Here is a 24983-nt window from a genome sequence, read left to right as displayed (position 1 = left end):
ATAAAGAGTACAATGTGTATATGTTTCTTTTGTTGTTATTGCAACAGAATAAAATAGATTAATTCAGAAGATTCAAATTGCTAGTTTATTCTGATATGTTCTACAGTCTGTACAAGCTGATTGACTAAGGATGTTGGTTAATTTTTCACACTTAGGAAAGTTCAGCTGTTTACAATTTATTTTAATAATAAATACTTAAAACCATATGTAAAGCAGTTGTGAAGTTCTGTTTGAATAGGTGAAGTCTTAGAAAAAAATAAGCAAGCTGAGTAGGTGAAAGTAATTGTTGACTGTGATAAAAGTGTAAATTTCCCTGGCAACAAGCTGAACTTCAAATCTATGGTAAATGCAATTTGGAAGTTTACTTGACATTTTATGTGTATGTTTCATTGCTAGATATGTATATCAATTTGTAAGTACAGTAATATACTTTCAAGTAGAAATGAACATTTATTTCAGTGTATTTTTTCTGTACTTTGATATTTTATAATGATAAGTAAGAGCAGGTACTATTTTAAATTGGAGCTTTTTTCAGTTTTGTTTAAATAATTGCAGCGAATCAAAATTTTATTAAAAAATTCAGAACCTTTGAAAGCTTTAGTTTGATTCAGTGATCTTATATATACATATGTTCAATAACTTGGAGATTTCTGCACTCCTGCCCAGTGGTCATTGGCTCATTGTATTACTTCTGAATGCATGAGTAATAAATGAAGACACATACCATCATAAAGCAGGTGCAGTCAAAACCAAAATGCAATGCAGCAATTATTTTTTGTTCCTGTTGGCTTAATCATTCAACTTGGGTGATTTCCAAATACAAATTGAGAAGTAGTTGAAGAAATAATTAGTCTAATCACATCAACATTGCTTGCAATGTTGAGAATTTTTTTTTTAATGTTAATAGAGACAAAGTTTACTCTTAATATCATTGGCTTTAATCTGTACCTCATAATTGTGCGCCCAGATCATAGACATAGGATGTGTTGTAAGAAGTCCTTTGTACTCCTATACACAGGTGCTTTGTAGTTTGAAAAATGTGTTCCAGTAATAAGTGAGTTTATTTTGTAAACACATTGGAATCCAAGAGTTTGTTCTTATTTTTTCAGGTTTCCTTTAGTAGGTAGATTGCTGTGGCTGCAGACACCATGCTATGTCCTGAAATTTGTTCTGGTATTTGAGTTTTTGATGTTTTCAGAAAATGCAGTTTCTAGCACAGTATTGAATGAAGAGGCTCCTATTTATAAATTGGATAGAAATTGATGCAGTGATGTTTACCTGTGTTTGTCTGCAGTTGGGAAGAATAATATGTCAATTTCCTGTGAACTGATTTTGATACTTAGCAGTTGTGTTTTCCCTAGAATCTCAAACCCAAGATGCCTGTTATCCTGAAAGGCCCAAACAAAGCTGCTGGAATACCCCAGGGTTTTTCTTCATAGTTTTTTCATGCAATTTCAAGTTGTATTATAAATTGATAGGTTTTTTTCCTACTTTTCTGTAGCACTGTAGATATTTACTTGGAAGGAAGTGCACTCCTTTCACACCCTACTGGTGTCCCACCCAAGGACCCACATAATGATGATATTGGTGATTTGATTATTCTTTCCCTGAAGACCTTATTTTCTCTGTCTTTGTTGACTATTATGGAAACTGTTTTACTTCACAGGGAGGAATCTTATAACCTTGGCTTTTGCCTTTGTGCTCTGCTGAAGTGGAAGTTTCTGTCTACTGCAGAACCTTTCAGGTGACTGGAAAAGGTTTTTCTATGGTGGCCACCTCTGTATTTAATACGAAGTTATTCACTAGCCGTGAAAATGCTGCCCTTGAGTCAAGCCTACTTCTTCTGGACACCGGGGCTCCCTTCCTTCCCTGGGGGGGCTCTTGCTCTACTTGTAGCTACTGGTCAAAGGGCAGGTCCCATGTGATAGTGTGTCCCCTTCACGTGAAGGTGAGCCTCCCAGTTGCAATCCCTAAGTGGCTGCATGCCAGCATAGTTGTTGGCAAGAATCTGTTACCCTCTTTCAGAGGGTAAGCTAATGCTGCCTTGCATTTTAAGTCAGGCAGGGTCTAGATCTCCATTCTCCCTTGCTCCAGTAAGTTTTGGCTTTTCTAGCACAAGGTAGCTTATCACTGTGCATACCGCTCCATTACTTGTGCACCTGGCTACCTGGTACTAGCTCCTTTTCCTTTTGAGTACCAGGTGCAGTGGCTGCCTGTTCAGTCATGATTTGTATTCCTTTTGGTTTGCTCACTTGCGTTAATCAACTATTACATGAGGTCTTTCATGGGAAAAGAGGGGTGATAACTCATCTGGGAGCAGCTCTGCCAGCACTCATGTGGAACAGAGCAACATGGCCAAGAGTTAGAGGGGGATTCTGGTTCAGACCTAGAGTCGTGGACCCTTAATAAACACTTTTACTTGCCTTACTGGCAAGTTTCGAGATTGCTGGAAATTCAGTTTCGTTTCCAATGCAACTATTTGCTGTGTGATGTTCATATCACCTGTGTGGCCTGCATCACTTGTCCAAAAGCTATCTTTGCTCTGCAGACACATGTCCAAAAATCTGTAAACTTGGTGGAGCAAATAACTGGTTCAAAATTACAGAAATCTGTAACTGCCGCTAAAACTGTGTAAGTAGAGTACGTGTAATGCTAATTTAATACCCACTCCTATTTTGTATTCATCTTTTGTGTCTAAACAACCTGTAATTAATAAGTCCATCAATTAAAAATTTGTTCTCATTTCACATTTCAACTTTTTTTTTTTCCAAAAAAAAAAAAAAGAAAAATGTTTACATCACTAGGGAAAAATCTTTCTTATTGAATTTGTAGTAGTACTGTTGCTTTTCAGCGTGTTTATTTCTGTGTGGAGATAATTCTCATTTCTTTTTATAAAAATCTCCTTTAGGCACTAATCTGTCATTTTGGATAAACGCTTTTGTGGTAAGATCTTGTAATAGCAGGACACCCCCAACTGTGGTGTCAGTTTTTTTGACATATTGATTGCAGCGTGTCTGAAGAAAATGTTTGGTGCATATCATAGCATGTGCCATAACTAGGTACTACGCTTGCCAGCTATTGCCCTTGGGTTAGTTGCTGTGAATTAAATGAGAGAAGTTCTACATTTTTCCAGCTGTTTCTTTTCCATCCCCTGTATTTGTTTCTTACTTTACTGTGATGTGTATGGCAGGGAATAAAATTTCTCTTGCTAAAAGCAATAGTGTAGTCACCATAGTGATTTACAGTGTAGTAAAACGTTTTTGCATTTTAATTTTGCTGCTTACCCTGGTCTGCTGCTGTCTGGTATGAAAATTCATTTTGTGAAATCATTTAGTACTCTTCATTTACTGAATAAAAATACTGTTCTGCATTTACGATGCGTGAATTGATTGATGTCTTTATTCTGAACTGTTGGTCCAATTAAGGATTGAATGTAACGTATTTTCAATACTGTGATCTCACAGCATTTATTTTGGCAAACCTACAGTTTACCATGAAGTTCACGTTTTCATGATCTTTGTAATAAGATCATGTTTCAGAGTATATGTAGGTGTAGCTAGCGTATGCAGATGTTCTGTTTGACTGGCAAAAAATTACCCTCCCAGAGAGACAGAGGAACAGATGCAGCCAGGGCAAGAATTAGGTGTCTCCTCCCGTTTCCCTCAGCGGTATAAATTTCAGAACAATTGTTTTAATGGTAGCATTTTAAAGTGTTTGCAATTTCATTTTAATGACAGTCACATAAAAAATAAGCTATTGACAGAGTGCAATGACTTTAAAGTCGGGGAATAAAAAAGTTCATTTTCTGTATAAAATGACATACATTCGATAGACAACTTGGCCGTATTTGTAATATATAGATGCAGTTTGCGGAACAGTAAATGTTGTGAGAGTTTTAACTTCTTGACTTTCATGTGTTTAAATTCATAGGTTAATATTATACTAAACCAGTTTTATCATTTAGTGTAAGAGGTATTCAAAGAGGTGGCAGACATGGAGTTGTGATACAGTAATCTAAGAATACACATCATGAGGATTTAATGAACTTTAGTTGAAAAAGGTCTCTAGGGTATTCTAAAGATCCAAAACTCAGAGTTTTCGTGAACATTAAGGAAAGGCAGCATGCATTTTAAGCGAAGTGTTTAAAAGTTGTTTTATTTTCTTCCACATATTTTCCAGTCAAAGGGGCGGGTGGTTGACTTAATGCCGAATAGGTCACAGGTGCAGTGATGATAACTGAAACCAAACATGTATGCATTTTCTCTGTTGTCCTTTCAATCCTTAGGTAGGCACACCATCTACACAACTGTGGTGCTTTTAGAAAGAACCTAAAGATTACCTCCTGATGCTGCTTGGGAGATTTACTTGTAGCGAGCCCTTACGTTGCTTTCTGTTCCAGCAATTCCCAACAATTCATACAGGAAAGTTGGATTGGACAGCTTTTTCTTGCTCATCAGCTTAACTGTTTAATACTAGAAGGGAACGATTTATCAAGCAGCAGCTTTGTATCTCCATGTCTATGCATTTTAAAGAGCCATAAAAATAATGCTTTTTAAAATTCTTGTTAATAGAACCAAAATAATTCTTTGAGCAGAGGAAAAGGTGGCAGACAGTAATAAATGGAACCTTTGTTGTACTCAGCAGTTTTAAGTATCCTAAAATGACGTATTTAAAGAGGTAATTGTCTGTTACAGATAAAAGATATTACCGTGGTAAAAATATGAAAATACAGCTGTTTTTAAAAACTCTGAACTTTTGATCTATTGTAACTTTTCAGACAGATTTGGACAAAAGTGCATTTAGGTTTTTTATCAAGTGCCTTTTATACTGTAGGTCTGATTTAATACACAAATAGTCAATTATAGCCATGCAGTAGAAAACACTTTTTTTCCCCAGTTTCAACTTATTAAGGGAAATATGAATCCCTTAGCATGACTATCATAAAGTTTCTTGAAATTGGAAAGTGCAAGCTGCTGAAAGTGTGGTCTAGAACTGCAAGTTCATCTTTCTTATTAGTGTTAATTGCATCTGCTTGCTTGAATGTATGTGATAATCTGTTTATCCACAACTCTAAATTTTGACAAGGTGTGTATAGCATTCTGTTGTTTAAAAACGTGATGTTAATCTGATCAAATTAGTTTTTCTGTTGGCAGTTAGTATTGCAACTTGTGATAACGAGAAAAAGTCAGTATATTGAGAAATTTTGGAAATTTATTTTTTAAATTTTGACACTACAGACGCTTACTAGGTGAGCAGCATTCCTCAGCTTTGCCAGGGTTTTCATTATGGTTGCTAGTTAATAACAGGAAAGTAGATTTCCATTTCTTGAAAAACTGTAAGGTATTGAATCTTTTTTTTGTTTCACAATAAGTTGGAACAATTTTGACCTGCTGCAGTTAGGCTGCAGAATTAGTAAACATCTAGTACAATAAATACTGTAATGTTCATATATGGAAGTGAAGCAACACACAGAAGAGACTGAGGTATTTATGCTGGCATAACTACCACCTGTGATCAGAGCACTGGTTATGGGAGAATAGATCAATATCCTTGCTCTGATTTGGACTGGGCAGAGACTTCAGACTCTCTCACACCCCAGGTGAATGCTATAATGATCTTAGCTTTTCATTGTTCCAAATACAGTTACTTGGACTGAAATTCGAAGTTTTAGCAAAATTGACATATTTCTACAATTGGGTTTTGTTCTGAAACTGCTTTTGCCTTCATATCTCAATTGAAGTGAAATAAAGTGGTTTTTTTGTTCCTTGTACATTTGAAAAACAAATGTTACATCTGCTTCTGTACACATCTGGCATCTTAATGTCAAATGACATCATCATTGTGTTATCTGTCATTCTGTGAATCAGGGCAAATATATTTTGTCATTGATTATTTTTTGTTCTGGGTTATTTTGCTGGTTTTGATTCATGAAAGTTTTATTATGTAAAAATTGAGCTACTAGTAATTTTTTGCTTCACTATGTATTTTTGGCCTGCAAGGAACTTTCACTGCTAATTTTTTTAAAGGAATTTAATTCTCTACATATACATATTGATTTTTGGTGTCAAAACCACATGCAAGGTTTGTCATCTTACTTATAGATTGTAGCTTTACAGACATATCATGAATACAGCTGTTCAACAGATTTGTATTATTCATGTGGGTATTACATTGACAAAATTTGATCTCTCCTTTGGTTTCTGTTATCATTTAACAACCCAAAAGCAGCAAATGACTCTTTATAGCAAACATAAAAATTGTGGGTTAAAAAATTTGGGTATCCTTAGCGAAAAAAAAACCAACTTAACAAATGGTTTCTAATTGATTTTGGGACTTAGCTCTTCATTTTGTTAAGTATTATTAGAATAAATTTAAACTTAAGCTGTTTGGTTCCAAGACTTGAGTAGAAATTATTAAAGTATTACTGCTTCTATAGTGTTAGGTAATTTTTAATAAGTAAGTTTAGGAAAATGTTAATATGTTAAGTCTGTAAAATTATAAAAAGCTTAATTATTCATCAGCTCCATGATATCAATGACCTGTGTGTTTGTACATTAATGTAATTGCTTAAAAGTAACTTTACTGGCATGTATTCAAGATTGTGTTATTAGAACTTAAAAAATTACTTTCTGGAATACTACTTAAAGCTGGTACCACATTATAAAGAAAACGGAGTTACCTTATGTGTGAGCTATATGATATTTTATATACCTAATGAAACTTGCCTGTGAATGTACTTCTGCACATTCCTTGTCCTTTGATTCTGGAATACTTTTATAATGAAAAGAAACATTCTGGCTTCTTATTGATAAACCTCATTCTGTGATGGAAGACTATATTTGTTAAACGGTTCCTACAGTGTTATTGCTTATTTCCTGAATATAGTTTTAGTCTATTATGCAGAGCTCTGTTTCTGTCACAAGGGGAGTTAGAGCACTGTTGCTATTTTATTACAGTCAGTGGGTAATGAACCAAAGTAACAAATCATGTTGCTATTTAATTGCAGAATTCAATAATTTAACTGTTCTGCGAGCACAAATGTTGACTTGATCACTGTTTTTGAAAAATAGCTGAATTTATCTTTTAGTAAAGTCTCCACTGTGTTTTAAGTGTTGACAATGAAATAATATTTTTCTCTTGCTGAATAACAGATAAATGTTCAAAACGTGGCATATGCAGAAATACAGTTTTGAGGTGATAAGCTTTTAAGATTTTCCTTTTTCTCATTTGCAATAGTAATAATACTACTCTTATTCTTATGCAAAATTTAAATAAGAATCTTCTAAATCACTTTAAAAATAATGTTTTCCTAAATTTGTGGTGATTAAGCATGCATAGACACCTTAACGATCATAAAGAATACAGTGGATATACCAAAGAAGAATGGAGAAACTGAATAATTGAGTTTAGCCATAATTCAAAACCAGGTAAAAATGAGAATGGTGATTGATGAAGTGTATTAATTATTTTAAGCAATCTGGTGTCTCAAAACTGTCAATCTGTGCTCTGCAAACTATACTTTGGTTTTGAAGTTATAAAAGGTCTTTTAAGCTCAGTCCTACAACCCCTAAAGTGTGCAAATAGTGTTTTTTATTTCATGTGTATATTCTCTTTTAGTTGATTTGGATGCTGAATGCGAAGTGGAAGAGTGGAGTGCATATTTGTTGACTTGATACTACTGGCATAATCAACCTCTAAAAAAAAAAAAACCCAAACCCAAAAAACCCTCCAAAAAATAATGTTCATTTTCACACTAGGGAGAAGGAGAAAGGAATATCCAAGAAAAGCCTGCAGGTGCTCACAAATCTGCAATCTGACCCATGATACACATGTATTCTTCACTTGGTGCTAGTATTCAAGAAACCATGTTATAGTTTGAATTAGACTGTTAATCCAACTGAAAGTAGACTTCACAGGTTGCATGGGAAGATGGGTAGCTCAATGTAAGCACTACACTTGCCACACTGGAGGAGGGGAGTGGGATATGGTATATAGGATCTTATAGGATAATAATAAAGGAATGAAGAGCCGTTCTTGTAAATATCTCCATAAAATAGTGTAATAGATCAGTGTTTTATTGGGATTTTTTAAATGTTCCTTAGCTTGTTGCATTTAACTTGAAATATATTTCTCTATTTGAAAAAATGCTTTGAGTTTTTCTCAGTTTTTGTTGGCTGCTTTAAGTCTTGTTTTCTTTCCTTCTTAATGGATAGTCTGGAAGAACACCAAGCGTTGCTAAAAGAATAAAGTAAAACAGCCTTTTTCTTCTTGTTTTTCAGTTGTAATCTAAGACAACCACATAAAATAGATCACTTCTTAGAATTAGGGTCTCTTTAAAACGTAAATTTTGCACTAAAGATAATCTTTGCAAAAATATTGTAAGCTTTCTTGGGACTTTCAGTTTAATTCCTCTGAATGTATATGTGTGTATGTTTCCTGCTGAAGTCATAACTGACAACTGTCTACTTTTGCAGTTGTTTTTTTCTTATATTGGTCTTCCATTTTTCGTGTGTGTAGGTTGCTATGGTGTTGATGGAGAGAGTGACTCTATCATGAGCTCAGCTTCAGAAAATTCCACGGAACCTTGGTTTTGTGATGCATGCAAATGTGGTGTCACACCTAGTTGTGAACTGTGTCCTAACCAGGATGGGATCTTCAAGGAGACTGATGCAGGCAGGTAAGACTCAAGAAGTGATGTTTTGAATTTGATATCATCTTACATTTAAAAGATTGGGTTTTGCCCTAGTCTGTTCCTATAGGAGACAGTGTCATAAATTAAACTTTGTTGATGTCCTCTCTGTCTCTCTCTCACCTCACTTTTGAGTTGGGTGCTTTCTGGATAGTCAATCACCTAATTTTATGTGTGCTCCTAATATTCTTCACGCCCTCTATAATATTAGGAGGATGTTGTCGTAACATGAATTTGAGCATGAAGATCTATGGACCTATGAGCAAAAGATGTACCTAGGTGAAACAAAGATCACCATTTACTTCAGGGACTGATAAATCCTTTTCTTCAGTATGAAGTCACCATATATTGTTATATGTATATAGATGTCTTACTGGATATACTAGAAGACCTTTCTTTGTCCCCTTGAACTACTTGTGTGATGCATCTTTTTCAACAAAAAAAACATACTAGTGAAGGTGATGGAAGTCTTGGAAAAAAAACCTTTTTGTTTGCATCAGGAATGCAGTTTACATTTAAAAAGGTTTCCTGCATAGAGGAAGTTAATATCCCATAAACTCTTACATCTGCAAGGATAATGGCATGAAAGATTTCTCTCACTTAACCAGTGGCTTGAACTATGGACAGCAGGGACTGGGGATCAGAAACCTAAGAAAAATTGTGTAGTTGTTTTGGGTTTGCTCAAGCTTGGAGGCTGCAGTGGCAAAAGCAGGGTTTGAGTCCCTTGAGCCTCACTGCTCAGTAGTAGTAGTATGTTCTAGCAGTGGTTCTCTGATGGTGACTGAGCTTGTAGTATTTGTTATCTGTCGTCAGTCTCTCTAGAATTTGAGCATGTGTTCTGCTAGTTCAATTTAATCAGCTGCCAGAAAGCTGCGCTTTATGCTTTGCTAATGTTGTGCTTCTTTCATGGTTAATCCTGAAGAGTAGCAAAACACCAAAGTGTTCTTCCTTAGTTAACAATGCCACAAAAAAGAATGATGAAGTCTGCAGCAGAGGGGGAAAACACTTTCCAGACTTTGTGTCATATTGGATTGGGAGAAGTATGTGGCCATTGGGAAAATCAAAGCATATGCTCCATTTCAAGCAAGGAAGAGTGGATTTCATCCTTTCTGTAGTATTCTGCTTCTTGCAAGGTAACGTCACTGCAACCTTGTACAAACTCTGCTCAAGTCTATTGACTTTTAAGTATGATGGAAGCGGGAGGACAACTCCATGCTTCTTTTTAGGAGAGCTAAGGACTGGGTGTCGCTGATGTCAGGTAATGGAAAAAAGTAACAAAATTATATTGAAGTTGTGCTAAAGGTATTCAGACAGATCTAGTATATTATAATTACTTTGAATGATGAGAATTAATTATATTCTTTATTTTTGAGGGTATGCTTCATTTCTGATGATTTCCAGCCAGAGGTGGGCTTTTTATGAAGGACTTCAGGTCTAATTTGAGAGTAAGCGGATTAATTCTCACGTGATGTCTTCCATTCCTGTCACATCTGGAAAATAAATTAAGATGTAGATATTAACGGTAGCTGATTTTCTATAATAAAGGGGAGAGCAGGATTATCAGTGATGTCTGATTTATGACTAGGGTTACTGGTTTTTGGTGGGTGTGTTTTCTTTTTTAAGACCATGACAGTTAAGTTCTTCTTCCGTACATTTTACAGTTATATACATTGCAGGTGTGTGGTAATATACAAAGCTTTCAAATGCTGGACCTGTCATAAGCTTTTCATTGATCATGTTAGCACGGGAAGGCAATAATTACTTGGTAAGGCTGCTCAGAGGAAGGGGAAGCTTTCTTAATCCTGTTTGAACATATCTGTTTGAGATGTAGGAATATAAAAGTCTGCAGACATATCTTACTGATGATCGATGAGCTGGAAAGAATCCAGTTAAATATTCAGTATTAGTACAAATACTTTAAAATAGAGAAATGTCAACATGTTACTGTAAAACCTTTTGTGTTTTTTAATATGAATTCATAGACACATTACTATTTACACTTAGCTATATATTGTAGAACAACATCTTTTGTACTAGCAAATTGCAAAATATAACCATGTCCTTGCTCTTTTTTCACCCACTGGTTTATAGTGGTCTTCATGTTTTTTCCTACTCATTGTGAAGTGTTCCCTGGTTAGACTTGCACAAACGCTAGGAAGTGAGTTAAAATGAAGTAAAAAGTTTAATCTTATCTGTGTTAGTAAGTTTTTGTATATATTATCACTTAAGTATACAGCGGTCTTGTAATGTGTGCATAAGCATATCCATATTTGTCTTTTTTTTCCCAGTTCTTTGGTGTTTGCTGTATTTTTATTTTTATTTTATTTTTTTTTACTTTCTGGTCTTACACAGACTTTACTGTTGCTAATACTGTAAAAATCTGGTCCTGCCATCATTAAAACCTCAGCAGAGCTCAGGATGATGTTTTGGAAAATTTTTTTTGACATACTGTGTCTGTGTTCAGAAAATTAAACACGGTATTAAAATGTCATAAGTTGTTTCAGGTTTTGTGGATTAAATTGTACATGCCCTTGCATTTCTCCCTTAGCTTGTATTTTTTCCTGATAGCAAAAACAATTTGAGTTTGTGTTGGTAATAAAGAGATAATGAGGGTATTCATAACACTGAACTTTGACCACTGGATGCAGATGCTAGCAATACCATTGGAGGCCTTTCTCCGCTGAATATAGATTGAGCTCAGCTTCTCAATTTGTGGCTGAGATGCATTATAATGATATACATACAGCATGTAAAAGAAACCTTTTTTTCCTTCATGTCTTCTACATGCATCTTATAAAGGGGAAACAATGAAAGTAGAAGAAAATACTGTGCTATTTAAAAAAAAAAAAAAGTTACGCAAGTGAGTCAGAATTTGTAGTGAATAATTTTGACCCCATAGAAGCAGTTGTGCTTCTTCTTAAATGCTTTTGGGGTTCAGATGCTCAGTTTCTGGTCTGTCTTAGGTTCAACAGTGTCTGTGCGTCTCCCTTATAAAGCTGTTACAGAGTTAAACAAATTGTACTTCTCAGTTCTGTTTTCTATTTTAATAATAATGCTGCTGGATGGAAAACATGTTTTGAAAGACTAAAGTCAATTGTCTAGCATTTAGGAAATGTGAGAATCAATATCACCTGGCAAATTTTATTTCAGCCTTTTTACTCCTGTGTTCTGTAAGGCAGTTTAAGCACTATATATACAGTTTCCCATATAACCATAATAGAAACTACAGTCAACATTTTAAAAATTGCTTAAATTTCTTCTTGTAAAATGGTAGCGTGCTTTTGGTTAGTGTGGAAGTGTTTTCTCTGTGACACTGGTTTTCTGTGCAGACGCACATGCCTGCTTTGGTGATTGTGGGCATTAACACGTTAATTTATCATTATTATTGTATTTTTACCTGCTAGATAATGTGATATGGCTATCATGAATAAGTGTAAGTTTATTCTCCCAGATGAATAGAGCTTATGTACTATAAAAAACAAATACTAACTACCATGTGAAAATTCCTGTGCTTGCTTTCTTTCTATCGTTTATTTACAAATTTGAATTCTCAAGGATAATGGGGCACTACAGGCTAAGGGTAGGGTCTTGGGGCAGGCAGTGTTCATTATGTTTTCATTGTACTCTGTAAACTGCAACCCAATTCAGTTCTTTTCTTGAAATACTAGCAGAGAGAGACTACTGAATAACAATCCTTGAACTCACCATTGCTCTCCATCCCCTTACCACCTTTTTAAAAGAAATTCTTCATACGCATCAGTGCTGGAAATTACACAAAGGCAAGACCAAACCTATTCAGTTTCTCTTCATAATCAAGTTGGAGTAATATCTCTGTTCCTATGTGAAAGGTAATCATTAGAATAATGAGGTGCTTAATTTCTCAGCAGAAGCCTTTTTGCATTAACCTCTCAATTTCACAAGCATAAATGTGAATTTTTGAAATTTTACTTCTCAAAATGCTGTTATCCAAGCATATGAATTCTCTCCTTGTTTCGGTATGGAGTTTTTCTTCTTCCCTCATCAACATCTGTCATCATTGCTCCAAACTAAATGGATGGTAAAGTAACAAGGAAGATTATTCTTCTTTGATTACCCAATTTGTCTTAATTATAAGCTTCTAAAACATGTGCAGCTTAACAAATGAGCAGGAAAATGTTTAGAACTGGTATTAAAAGCAGCTGAAATTCCTTCAGCTGTGAACTTGACTGACTTGTGTATGTTTTTTAATAAAGATTCAGGTCTGAGTTCGCATATAGGTGGTTAAAGAAATGAGGCACTTGTGTGCCAATCACACTGAAATGGCAGTTTAAATCTGTAATACTGTAATACTTGGGTGACATGTACTAAAACATTTTGAGAAGGTCAGTATGAAGCAAGCAGCCAACTGTTGGGTTTATCATAGATAAACTCCTACAGAGTGCAGCAGCATTTAATACACTAGTGGAGCATGAAAAAACTGTGCAAATAAAATTGAGAAGCAGCTGCTTGTAGAAGATGTGTATCTTTATATTAAACTTTGAACGGTACATTTAGGAGGCTGTATTAAAACTTACTATCAAAAATCTCCAACCAGAACCTTGGATTTTTGTTAAGAATAGTAATTGTGGAGATGTGTAACTTCTCTCTATACAAATCTGTTTATATAGAACACATCTTAAATCAATGGAAGGGCAGAGAAAATAAGCCCTGCAGAATTCAGATGGTTTTTATTTACAAACAAGCAGTCTCTTTATCTCAAGGTTACAGGTCTCATTCTGCATGTGGTATTTTGCTTTTTAAAAAAAATTATTTTGATTCCTTTTGAAAACGAGTATGCTCATTTACATGAGGTATTTATTTTAGTAAATGCATAATATATACTAAAATACACATTTATGCACACACATACACTTTTTTTTGGAGAAGAATATTTCATAAATGTATGGTAGTGATTTAGGCCAAACTATAGCCAGTTCTGGATACAGCATGGAAGGGCAGAGATGGTACCAGGTGCTCCATTGCTCCCCCGCAGGAATATCCTGTGCCTCCATTGCTTTTGTGGGGAGGCAGACAGAAGATGCAGTTTTTATATAGTAATGAGAAGAATCTTATTTTTTGCATATAACATTGTATTAAGTTAGGAGATTGTGCTGGCATGCTGGAGTGTTTATACTGTAATAAAAACAGTGATGAGCTTTACTCCCTATCTGAGCAGCAAGAAGTTTGGCAGAACACTTGAATATCTCAGCTTGTTCTCTGGCAGTTAGCATGCTGTCATATTTATACCATGTTATTTAAAGACAAGGTTGTAACTCATCTTTAAATTTTCTTTGAGTCTTCCAGTAGTTACAGTGCTGTGACCAAACCGTTCTGTGGATGTGGAGTACCCTAATAAAATCTGTAAAGACAAAGAAATGCAGTTGTTGCAAGTAAATGTGTATTTAGGATATACATTATTCTCGTTGTTTTAAGTTTTCATGTTTTAAAGGGAATTTACCACTTAGCATCTCAAACCTGAATGATTTAACAGTAGGGTAAAAACTTGTTTTCAAATACACAAGTGAAAAGAGTCTGTGAGATAGGACACTATGGATCAGTCAGTATTGTGACATGTTAGACTTTCTGAGAAATTTCTTGTAGAGTGAAGTGAGTTAATGGCTTCTAAGTAGTTTCTTACTGTTACTGGGATTTTTCTGTTATCCGGTTATTATCATAGACTGTTTTTGGGGAAAATGCTAAATAAACAGTCTGTCCACCGATTTTGTACATTGCAAGATCATTGTTTTCTCTTGAAAATATACATGTATATTTGAGCTTGCTACTGAACCTTTCATATGTTGCTTTTTTGGAATTTCTGTTTGTGTATGAGTTGTATATAACTAACATGAAACCTAATAATTCTGAATATGATAAATTCCAGCGTAGGTCTAAGGACCACCGATGAGAAACACGCTGATTTGGGAAACATGGAAAATCAGGGTTACATGTAGTTCCTTATTAGTATAACCATCAGCTTCAGTATTTCTCTCATCTGTAGACAGCCAGTTAATAACAGGTTAATAAACATGCTGTTTAAGCACAGCTAAAACCAGGTTCTTACTGCTCTGGTCCAACTGATTTTTTTTATTGACACACGAAACAAAGAGGGAGAAGAGATAGGCTAAACAGTGGTAGAAGATTGGAAAAAAAAAAGACGACAGCAGCATGGATGTGGATGCAGATTTAAGTAGGTGGTAACAGGTCTGTGCTGAATCCCTGGTATTCAGGGAGATTGGAAAATTGCAGTATGTAGGTAATGAAAGAGCCAAGGGAAGAAGTGTTTCTGGCAGCATCATGAGTCTTCTTGAATGCAGGGAGTAGATTCTATGATTTTATTAGAATAGAACAGAAGTTTGTCTTCACTAGTGATATATTTACTGTTAAACATTAATGACTGGGAAGATCATAAAGTGCTGAATTAGCGTACTTGCTAAGGGTTGAACATAGGATATTTCAGCTCAGTTACGTCCAAAGCCTCTAGTTGTATCCCATGTCATCTGGGAGCTCGTCGGTTGAAAGTGGTAGCTACACACCTCGGCAATTGTAAGGCTGTTTTCTTGAATATTTTAAGATAACAGAAAGTAGCAATCTTGACCTTCTGTCTATGACAGTTTGCTCCCACCTAGTGACTTAGCAAGGGGTAGAAAATAGTTTCTGGAATTTTGCTAAAACAGAAAGATTTTTTGAGGAGGAACACTTCGTTTTTTGGAGTAGTTTGTCTCAGTTGACTTGAATTGTGCATGCTGTGTAGAACAGATTTTGAGTTTGTCACTAACTGATGGTTTGTGACAATGAGAGTTGGATCTTTTAGAAAGTGTTCATTATGTAAGAAGAAGAAAATTGTCTTCTGCTGCAAGGCTGTCTGTCTTTTGGTAACTGCGAGTTTCAGGAGATTATGAAGATGTCTGTCAAAGGCAGACTTGAGGCTGAAGCTGTTACCATTGTGTTGTATTTAATTACTGGACACTAAGGTCCAGATTCATGCTGTCTCATTTTATGCCCCTCAGGGCTGAAGATTTAGACCTATTACCCTCCAGTTTGTTTATGGCCAGTGAAGAAGAGTACAGCTAAGTAACAGTCTGTTCATCTGAGTTTCAGATAGGCAATTCTGTAATACAACTCAGGTATGTTTATAAATGAATGCAGCTCCTATCCGTGTTGCTTAAAACTAGTTAGTTTTGGTGATACTAACAGGTGTAACTATAACAATGCAAAGTCTGACTGATGCTGTGTCGTAGGTACTTCATAGCTATATGCCTAGACCTCAGTGTTGCTGTGACTACCTGTATAATTCTGTTCCTCCCCTTCCCACCCCTGCCCCATCATGAAAGTATCTGTCTGCCTTAGCTTTATAAGTAATATCAAACTCTTCATGTATGTTTCATGTTGCATAAAAAGCAGTGTGGAGCCCCAAATAAGAGCCATCAGAACAGAAGGGTGACAGTAGCCCAGCCCTTGATCCAGACAGGCAGAGCAATCCCAGTGGCTTTGAAAAGCCTTACTCTATAGTTCAGTGTGTGAGCTGCTGAACTCCAAACACGCATTCTCTGCCTGCTTCTAATGTACTTTTCTTCAAACACATTTCAAGCATCTCTAACATTTACAAGGCACTTTGAAATCTGCAAATGGTGAGTATAATATAGGAACAAAATGTTAATAGCAGTAACCTAATTTTATCTGCTGTTTTAGGTGGGTCCATATTGTTTGTGCCCTCTATGTTCCAGGAGTGGCATTTGGAGATATTGACAAACTGCGGCCCGTAACGCTTACAGAAATGAATTATTCAAAGTATGGTGCCAAGGTAAGTTTAGAAGAGACGTACGGCCAACGAGTAGCTTTATTTTACATTTTTACATATAATAGAGTAACATACATCTTCCCAATTTTCTTCTTTATAGCAATTGCAGTGAGATTCAGGATTAAAAATGAGATGAAGTTTGTTCATGGTTGTGACACCATTGCTCTTCCCTCCCTCTTTCTTTCTCTTTTCCTTACCACTGTTATCCATAATTTCTGTCTTTGTTTTCCCCCTAACTTCCCTTATTTTTTACGCAGGTGCTAATTACTTTCTTGTAAAGTCAGTTAGTGGCAGATTGCCAAAATGTGGATGGAAAGTGAAGAGGATTTATGGGATGCGAAATGGAGAAATGGAAGGTTAGGTTGATTAAGAAAGTGACAGATGTACATTCAGTAAGAATTACTTTAGGGTCTATATAATTATAAGCTAGAATGCATACAAAAAGGTTGCTGCAAAGCAGTAGTTAAAAAAACCCGCAAGATGGGGCCCTCAACTTGAACAGAAAAATGGCTCTAAAATGGAAATGGTTTTACATGTAAATGTTTTCAGTCCAGATCAAAAGTGATCACGCACAAACCATACAGAAAACCATTGCAATGGGCAGAGGACAGCACTCAGTAATTTGCTAAATACTGTTTCTGTATGGGGACAGTGTGGAGAAGCCATATCTATCAGGCCAATGTGAGGGAATGTGGTTGTACTCCTGCTCTAATGCTTCATTTGTGCATAGTCAATTTCATTTTCTGGAATGTCAATTTGTCAAGTTGAATACTAAATGAAAATACATAGTACATTTTAAAAAAATACATATACTATACAAAATAAATTAAAACACTTTGGATTGCCCATGTGCAACATACCTGTAAGAGGAGCATGTTCAGCATGGGCCTGCAGAGGCATTTAGCATTATTTAGAAATGTTTGTGTTAAAAGAAGAAAAAAAAAAAAAAGTCAGAGCAAGCTCCCAAAACCCTACAAACTGTTGTTGCAATGAATCATGAAGCATTTTTTTTTTATTAACATGAGTGATGTATAGGAGTAAGGTGAAAGTGAACTGCACAGATGTGAGGACTCATTACTCTCTCAGAGCTGTAAACAAACGTTGTTTGCTGTATCAAGTGTGGACGTTACAGCTTACTCAGCTAAATTTCCCCCTGCAAAACCAGCTTAATATAATATTCTTTTTCACTTCATTTCTTATCTGTTACGTGTTGCTGTTGCACAGCTAAAGGGTGTCCTTTTAGCGTAGTGTATGCAGTGTTTTGAGATTCTTCAGTCACCGAGTTTTCTTTGCCGTTCATTTTGGTTGTTGTTTAACTTTCTGCATGGAGATATTTTCTGTAGGTGATGCACAGCTTTGCTCCGTATTCAGTGTGAGAGATTAAGAAATGCACACCTGTATAATTTTGGATCATCTTTATGCACTGGATAACCTGTGTTCCTATTTGCTTGTTCCTGCTTATGTGCTCATGACTCTAGTTTGCTGGCACAGCTGTTTGGTATGAATTTGTGGTGAAACAGACTGAGGAATTGATCTGGCTGAAAAATAAGTGTGGGGGTTTTTTTCCAGGTCACATTAGGGGATGATAGTTTGCTGTGTTGCAAATGGCTGTGCCTAAAATGCATGTAGCTGAAGCCCTAGTGCAGTGTTTTAAGTCAATCGCAACCTTTACTGATATTTACGATTCTTGAGTATTTCTGCATTGTCACACACTTGCTCCTTAGTCATTGCTTATCAAAGGACATCTATGTAATTATCTATGGTTTTCAGTCATCCAGAGCACTGCTCTTTTTTTTTTTGTTGTTGTTTGTCCTCTGAACTTGTTGAACAATTGAACACTTGCTGAGCAGTAATGTTGTTTTATGATACTATACTTATATAAGTAATTGTGCATGAATTACTTAGGTGATATTTAGTTGTTACTCTGAAGGGAAATACAAGACATGGAAGTTCATATAAAAATTCATCCAACATTCTGTTTAGGTTGTTTAAGCACTTTTCCATTGCTAGTTGAAAATGAAGTCAATAGTGGGGGTTGGGAAGGGGTGAAGTTTTAAGTAGTGTCAATTGTCAGCAGCATACTTGGTTTCTGTACCACACAGGAGTAAACCTGCGTATTTGGTTTTTATATGTAAGATGTAAATTATCAAATATTAGGCAAAACACACCTGAAATATTTACTGTGGCATTTTCCACTCTTCTTTATAAAGGAATGCAGTTTTTGCGAAGATCCTCGTTTTGCCAGAACTGGTGTATGCATTAGTTGTGATGCTGGGATGTGCAGAGCTTATTTCCATGTGACCTGTGCTCAGAAGGAAGGCCTCCTCTCAGAAGCAGCAGCAGAAGAGGTAGCTATGGAAAGGATAGAATAAAAGAGTTGTATCGAAAGCTTATGAAGATGACCTGAAATTGTGCCTTTTTTGCTCACTAACCGTGAGCAAGGTTTTTGTAAATCAGTAGCAAGTCATAGGCTGAGTAAAGGGACTGTCCAGGGAGCGCTCTTTGTTCACCAAACTGTCTTACTCTGAGCACCTTTTGAAATGGCCAGGAAAAAGGGATAGAGAATGTTAACACAGAAGTTGCCTTGATAGACTATCAGTCAGTACAGACATAAATTCTAACTCTAATTCTTGAACCTCACCTAGGTTGACATACTTACCTAGCTGTTTATGTAGTAATCTCTGTTTCATACCAAATAGGACTGTCCTGAGAAATTAACTACATTTCTAATGCCATTTTTGCATGCATGTTTTCCAGTATTTTCTTCAAATTGCAGTACAGGTATATGACTTTCCTTGTGGTAACATTAACCTTAGGAATCGGAATGAAAAGCAAATATTTATTACCTACTGGTAACTTTTTAATATCTGTTCTTACCAGTTTTCTTCCTGTAATATGATTAAAGCAATTTGGATTTGAAGCTCCTACTTCCGAATTCATTTTTACGGTATAAGTACTTTTAGGTTGCCAAATTTCATCCTGATATGTTGGATTAAGCATTTGGATTAAGCGTGTCATGTTCATAGCTGCACAATTTAACTTCTTATTGCTTTAGGAAGTACCACAGGTAAGACACAAACAAGCATTACTTGCACTATTGACATTGACACTTCTGTTTCTGTAAACAGCGGGCCACTAAGTGATTCTTAAAGTAATCATGAAATACTTTCTTCTGTGAGATTGATAAATAGGAAGATAGTACAATTACCTTGTTGTTGTCCCTAATAAATTATGTGTAATGTTGATTCTTCAAACAGTCTGTGTGAATTTCTTCTAGGCATATGCATTTACTTGCCTTTCCACCTTAGAAGTTTGTTACATGTTTTCTGTAACCAAAATATTTTTAACCAAGGCCTCAGAGTCTAATTTTAGGGTGCTGCTAATTTTTGGAAGTTAAGTTGTCGCACACTCTGAAAATCTAAATCAAAATAAAATACGTTTGTAAGGAAAGCTTGCGCAGATTTTATTGGTCTGTGTTTTATAGGTGGAGTAAAGGAAAATTTGATAGGCAAATTATTGATTAATATTTTTATTACTTTATGAAGGAAGACTGCTTTAAATTCTTTGTAGTCTGTAGATTCATGATGATGTTTCTACACTTGAAAATGTACTGGCAATGAAATATACTTCTCAAACCATATCTCCTCATGGCTCAGATATTTGTAGTCTGCTTGCAAGGTTTGCAAGTGCTGAAAGTTGCTATAAACTTACAACCATGATAATGTGCAGATCTGATGGAGCGAAGAATGAAAAATGGAAAAAAAAAATCATCTGAGGTATGATAAATCACGTGGGGGTATAGACACCAAAAACATTTGGAAAATCATTTGAGAAAACCAAATGTATTGCCTTTTGTATTATTCAGAATTGTTGATCCCTTGTAGGATATAATGCAAAAGATGACACAGTGAAGCAAGAGGAAGTTAACAATACATGTTATATGTTAAATGCATTTGTACTTAGCAATTTCTTCTGCTATTTCTTCTGGGAATGAGAAAATAGAAATTGAACAATAGAGAGTTAAATAGTTAATGCATTTAAAAATGCTTAGGGTCACGCAATGAAAAAAGTGAGAAAACACTTTATATGGTAAATAACATCAACATGACAAAATTGATTTAGAAACATACGTATTAGTTGTTTTTAAAAACATGTCTATTTGAACATGTGAACCGATTGCCAGAATGTTTGTGCTGTTCAGAGCCTTTTGGCCTTGTATGTCTTACTTTATTTTTGTTCCTTTCCCTTTGTTTTCTCTGAAACAGGATATAGCTGACCCTTTTTTTGCTTATTGTAAACAGCATGCGGACAGGTTAGACAGAAAATGGAAGCGGAAGAACTACTTGGCATTACAATCTTACTGTAAAATGTCCTTGCAGGAAAGAGAAAAACAGCTCTCGCCAGAAGCTCAGGTATTGTATTCATGACACAAATGCGTCTGTATTAATCATCCATGTTAAACAAGAAAGAAATGAAGAGGATTAGAAATTGTTATTGTAGTAGGAAATGAAATGTGAACTATATTGATAGCGCACGGTCATTTAAAGCAGTGAATTATTTGTAGGTTTTGGTCTCTAAGCACAATTCTCGATAAACTAATTATCAAATAGGGATATCTATGCTTGTCTGAATTGAAAAATCTTACTGTTTGGTTTTGTGGCAGAAAGTTGGTAATTACATTTTCATTGTAATTCATACATTTTGTTTAACGTTTTCTTCAAGATTCTTAACTAAAAAAGATAGCCAGACAAGGAAATAGGTATATTTCTACATCCAAGTTCAGTAAAAATCCACTTTTTTCCCTTAGTAATATCTTGAACTTGGCAGAATTGTTTAGCTTGCCTAAAGTTTTATCTTGTTAGATCCTTTTTCACTTTTTGTAGGCCTAAGTAGAATTCTGTGTGCTGGGTTTTTTCATAGTAAAGATTTCCTAGAAAAAAATTATGTAGGTACAGAAACTGAGTCTGTGCTGCTGTGTGGGAGTTGTCTGAAAATCTTAGGCAAAGTCTATATCCCTGTCTAGTGGCAGATCCATGTAAAATTACTAGCTATTACATAAGCTCATCCGAGAAATGTCCTGTTGATATAAAGGTTTCAATCCTTCTGAGGGAATCTGTGTACTTTGATATGTTTTAATGTGTGTACTTTATTGTTTTTTCTGATTCTAAGGAATTTATAGCATACTTTGCTTTCACTGCTTAGACTGAACTGCATTCTGTGGAAAAATCATACCTATGTAGAAAAGTAGCTCATCTGAATGAATCCTGCCTAATTTGTTGCAGAAAGTAACAGATGCTGTAAATAACGGAAGGCAGTTATGGGAGAGAAATAACTGCTTTTTTTTCTGAAGGGAGGACTGTAGTGTAATGATCAGAAAATAAATCTTCATATCATCAAACTTTTTATTTAAGAAAATCATACTTTTCTAGTTCTTCAGAGGTCTTTGAATAGGAGAAGAGAATATTAATTTAAAATGACCTGTGCATTTGAGAATGAATATGAGCAAACTCTATCCTGGAAGAATTTTGAATAAAATATTTCTATTCGGTATGTACTGAGCTTCATGTAGCTTGATTTAAAACTGGTTACATAATTATTGTGAATACACTCAGCTCTCAATTATGTGAAATGCACCTGTGTACTGGAGAAATCACAATAATATGAATACTACCCAGCGTAATGGTAAGTACTAGTTGTGCAAAATGAGTTTGGGTCCAACAGGGCTTATTAGCTCTGTTTTCAGGCATTTGTTATGCGGTACTGATAATGCTGGTAAGTTCCCAGCATCTCCCTCTCTTCCTCCTCTTTCCACCAAACCAAGACCCTGCAGATTTTTTAATCTAAATTATTTGGATGAAACGTTTAAAAACTGAAAGAATGAATGCTGAAAACTGCAGGTGGAGTTACTTGACATGGTGTCATAGGCATCTTGATCCAAATTTGATTAACTTGCATACATTTTGTAAAACCACTTGATTTCACTATAGATGGCTCTGGTGTTGTACGAGTTTGCATTAGTATTGTGTGTGTGTGCCTGAGTTTACATGGATGGAAACAGATTGGATGCTTGAAAAATACATTTCCATGTCCAGTTGTATGTATTGGGTTTTATGAAGTAATTGTTTGAGTGGTTTCTGTGCCTTTTTAGAAATGCAGAACTGTAAGGGGTACTTAATAGATACTAGAAATGTCGGACTGGGGAGTTGACACAAAGTACGTATAAATTCACCCCTTACCTTACCATGTGTTGTCTGCATGAGGAAGTTAAAATCCCACCAGTAAATTCAGTCATCTTTGTTAAACTAGGATTTTGTCTGAGAAATACGAATCTTGGGACAGCTTAGTCTGGGAAAAAGATTAAGAAGTAAATATATATATATATATATATATATATATATATATATATATATATATATATATATATATATATATATATATATAGTGTGTATATATGTATGTACATACAAAAGCTTACTTCCAGGGGAGTTTGTAGGCTTAAGTAAGGTTTACAAACACTGAACTAACATAAGTAAGTATGCAGTTATACAAATAATTTATCTGGTATTGTGACAGTGAATTTTTGAGGCACTTTTGAAGGAGAAAAAATGGATATTTCGTGCTTTGTAGCCCAGGCAGGAATAACTGAGCCAATGGTCTGGCAAGTCTGTGGCCCAAGAAAGTAAATCCCTCTAAAGAATATAATATATAAAGTTGTCTAGGACTGTTACGGATTGTTGGAAGATGTTCTACATTGAAATGCTTTTTTTTATATCAATAAAGGAAATGTACATTCCTTGAGTAAAGTGTATACTTGAAAATTGCTTAAATCCAAGTAACTTGAGTTCAGGATTCCATTTAGCCTTTAGTCATTTTAATCTGTCATCTATTTCTGGAATAAAGCTCTGGGTATACAGTTGTATGACATCTTAAATGACCCCAAGAGTTTCAGAACTGAGCATGTAATCAGTAAAGAAGTGTCTTAGCTGAGGAAGCTATAAACCATCCTTGGTCCTTCCAGTGGAGAATAAAACAAGGTGGTGGCTTTAGGTGGATCTGTTGTTTGCTGCTGTGGGTCCATGAAAAATGTCCTTACGGTCAGAGCTGGCCTGCAAGCCATATTTGCCGTGTTTCTTTGTCATTAATGTTCAAGATCTAGTAAGGTAAGGTGTGTTAAACTATCTGTAATGTTACCTTCAGCGATGCTATTTGTAATCAGAGATGTTCCTTAACCATAGTGTGAATATGTATGCACACTTTTTTGCTTTTGTCTCAGGAGTATCTCATACCATATGGTGGGGCAGTTGGATTAGTTTAGTTTCTTCTTTCTGCAGGCAAGTAAACAACTTCTAACTGATAGTCAGCTGGAGTTTTGCCTCTGAAGGTTTGTATGTTGATGTCATTTTCTGCTAGAATTGCCACTACATAGAATTCCCGCAAGATAGTGTTTTCCAACTGTCAATAACAACTTGATCTTCTGGGGTTGATCTCCCAGACAGTCACAAATATACAGATGTCATCAACAATATATATTGTGAGCTTCTCTTGCCTACTTCACTTCTGTTTGGGTTGTGTTTTTGGCACATTATAATCAACTAGTTTAACATTTATAAGGAGATAATGGCATTGAAAAGGGATGTCAAATATGGCAAAAATGCTATTCATCAACTTTTATTGCTCACGTAGATACCAATTTAAAGTGAATCTAAATGTATTTTTTATAGGTCAGCCCAAGGCTTTTCCCAGTAGTGAGTTTTCACAGTCCTATCAAATTATCATTATTAGAAGGGATTGTCTGAAAGCCAGCAATAATTTGTGTTACTTTCATTGGTGGGGAAATCTCCTCAAGAAACCTGTGAATACCTCCAAAACCTAGTGAAAGGATAATGTTATTTGTGTATGTGTTTTGAAGTAAAATCAAACGTCTGTATCAGTGGCTGTTTCTTGAGTCATAGAGTTCTGAAATGAAAATAGCGTTGATTAGATCGTGCAGCTTTTAAAATACAAATAAATTGTGGATGCGTTCCAAAAGACTATGACTCAAAACCAGTTTTGAATTGTTCCCTTACACTTTTAATTTATGGAATTCTTTACTGCAGGCTCGAATCAATGCCAGGCTACAGCAGTATCGTGCCAAGGCGGAGCTGGCCCGCACCACCAGGCCTCAGGCCTGGGTTCCCAGGGAGAAGCTACCACGACCACTTACTAGCAGTGCTTCAGCCATACGTAAGCTTATGCGCAAAGCCGAGTTAATGGGAATTAGTACAGACATTTTTCCAGTGGATACTTCAGATACTAGTTCCAGTGTTGATGGAAGAAGAAAACATAAACAGCCAGCTCTCACTGCTGATTTTGTGAATTATTACCTTGGTAAGAATGAAAATTGCGTATTTTTTCTCAATGAAAAATTATTGCTTTGCTGTACCTGTACTGTGCTGATTCATTGGCTTTTTTATTTTACTTGTATTTCTTTGTTATTAA

General features: G+C 35.5%; 1 protein-coding gene across 1 annotated transcript in view; it reads left to right on the top strand.

Annotated features, from left to right (window-relative positions):
- PHF14 (PHD finger protein 14) overlaps positions 1 to 24983 on the top strand; it is a 169981-nt gene that overhangs the window by 18704 nt on the left and 126294 nt on the right. Inside the window, 5 exon segments of the mRNA XM_076331424.1 lie at positions 8518 to 8677; positions 16397 to 16508; positions 18716 to 18853; positions 20771 to 20917; positions 24602 to 24872. Coding sequence (XP_076187539.1) covers positions 8518 to 8677; positions 16397 to 16508; positions 18716 to 18853; positions 20771 to 20917; positions 24602 to 24872 — 828 coding nt within the window.

The sequence above is a fragment of the Aptenodytes patagonicus genome, chromosome 2 (assembly GCF_965638725.1).
Source record: "Aptenodytes patagonicus chromosome 2, bAptPat1.pri.cur, whole genome shotgun sequence".
Classification (NCBI taxonomy): Eukaryota; Metazoa; Chordata; class Aves; order Sphenisciformes; family Spheniscidae; genus Aptenodytes; species Aptenodytes patagonicus.
The sequence above is the reverse complement of the archived record's forward strand: the minus strand, read 5'-3'. Positions and strand labels throughout refer to the sequence as shown.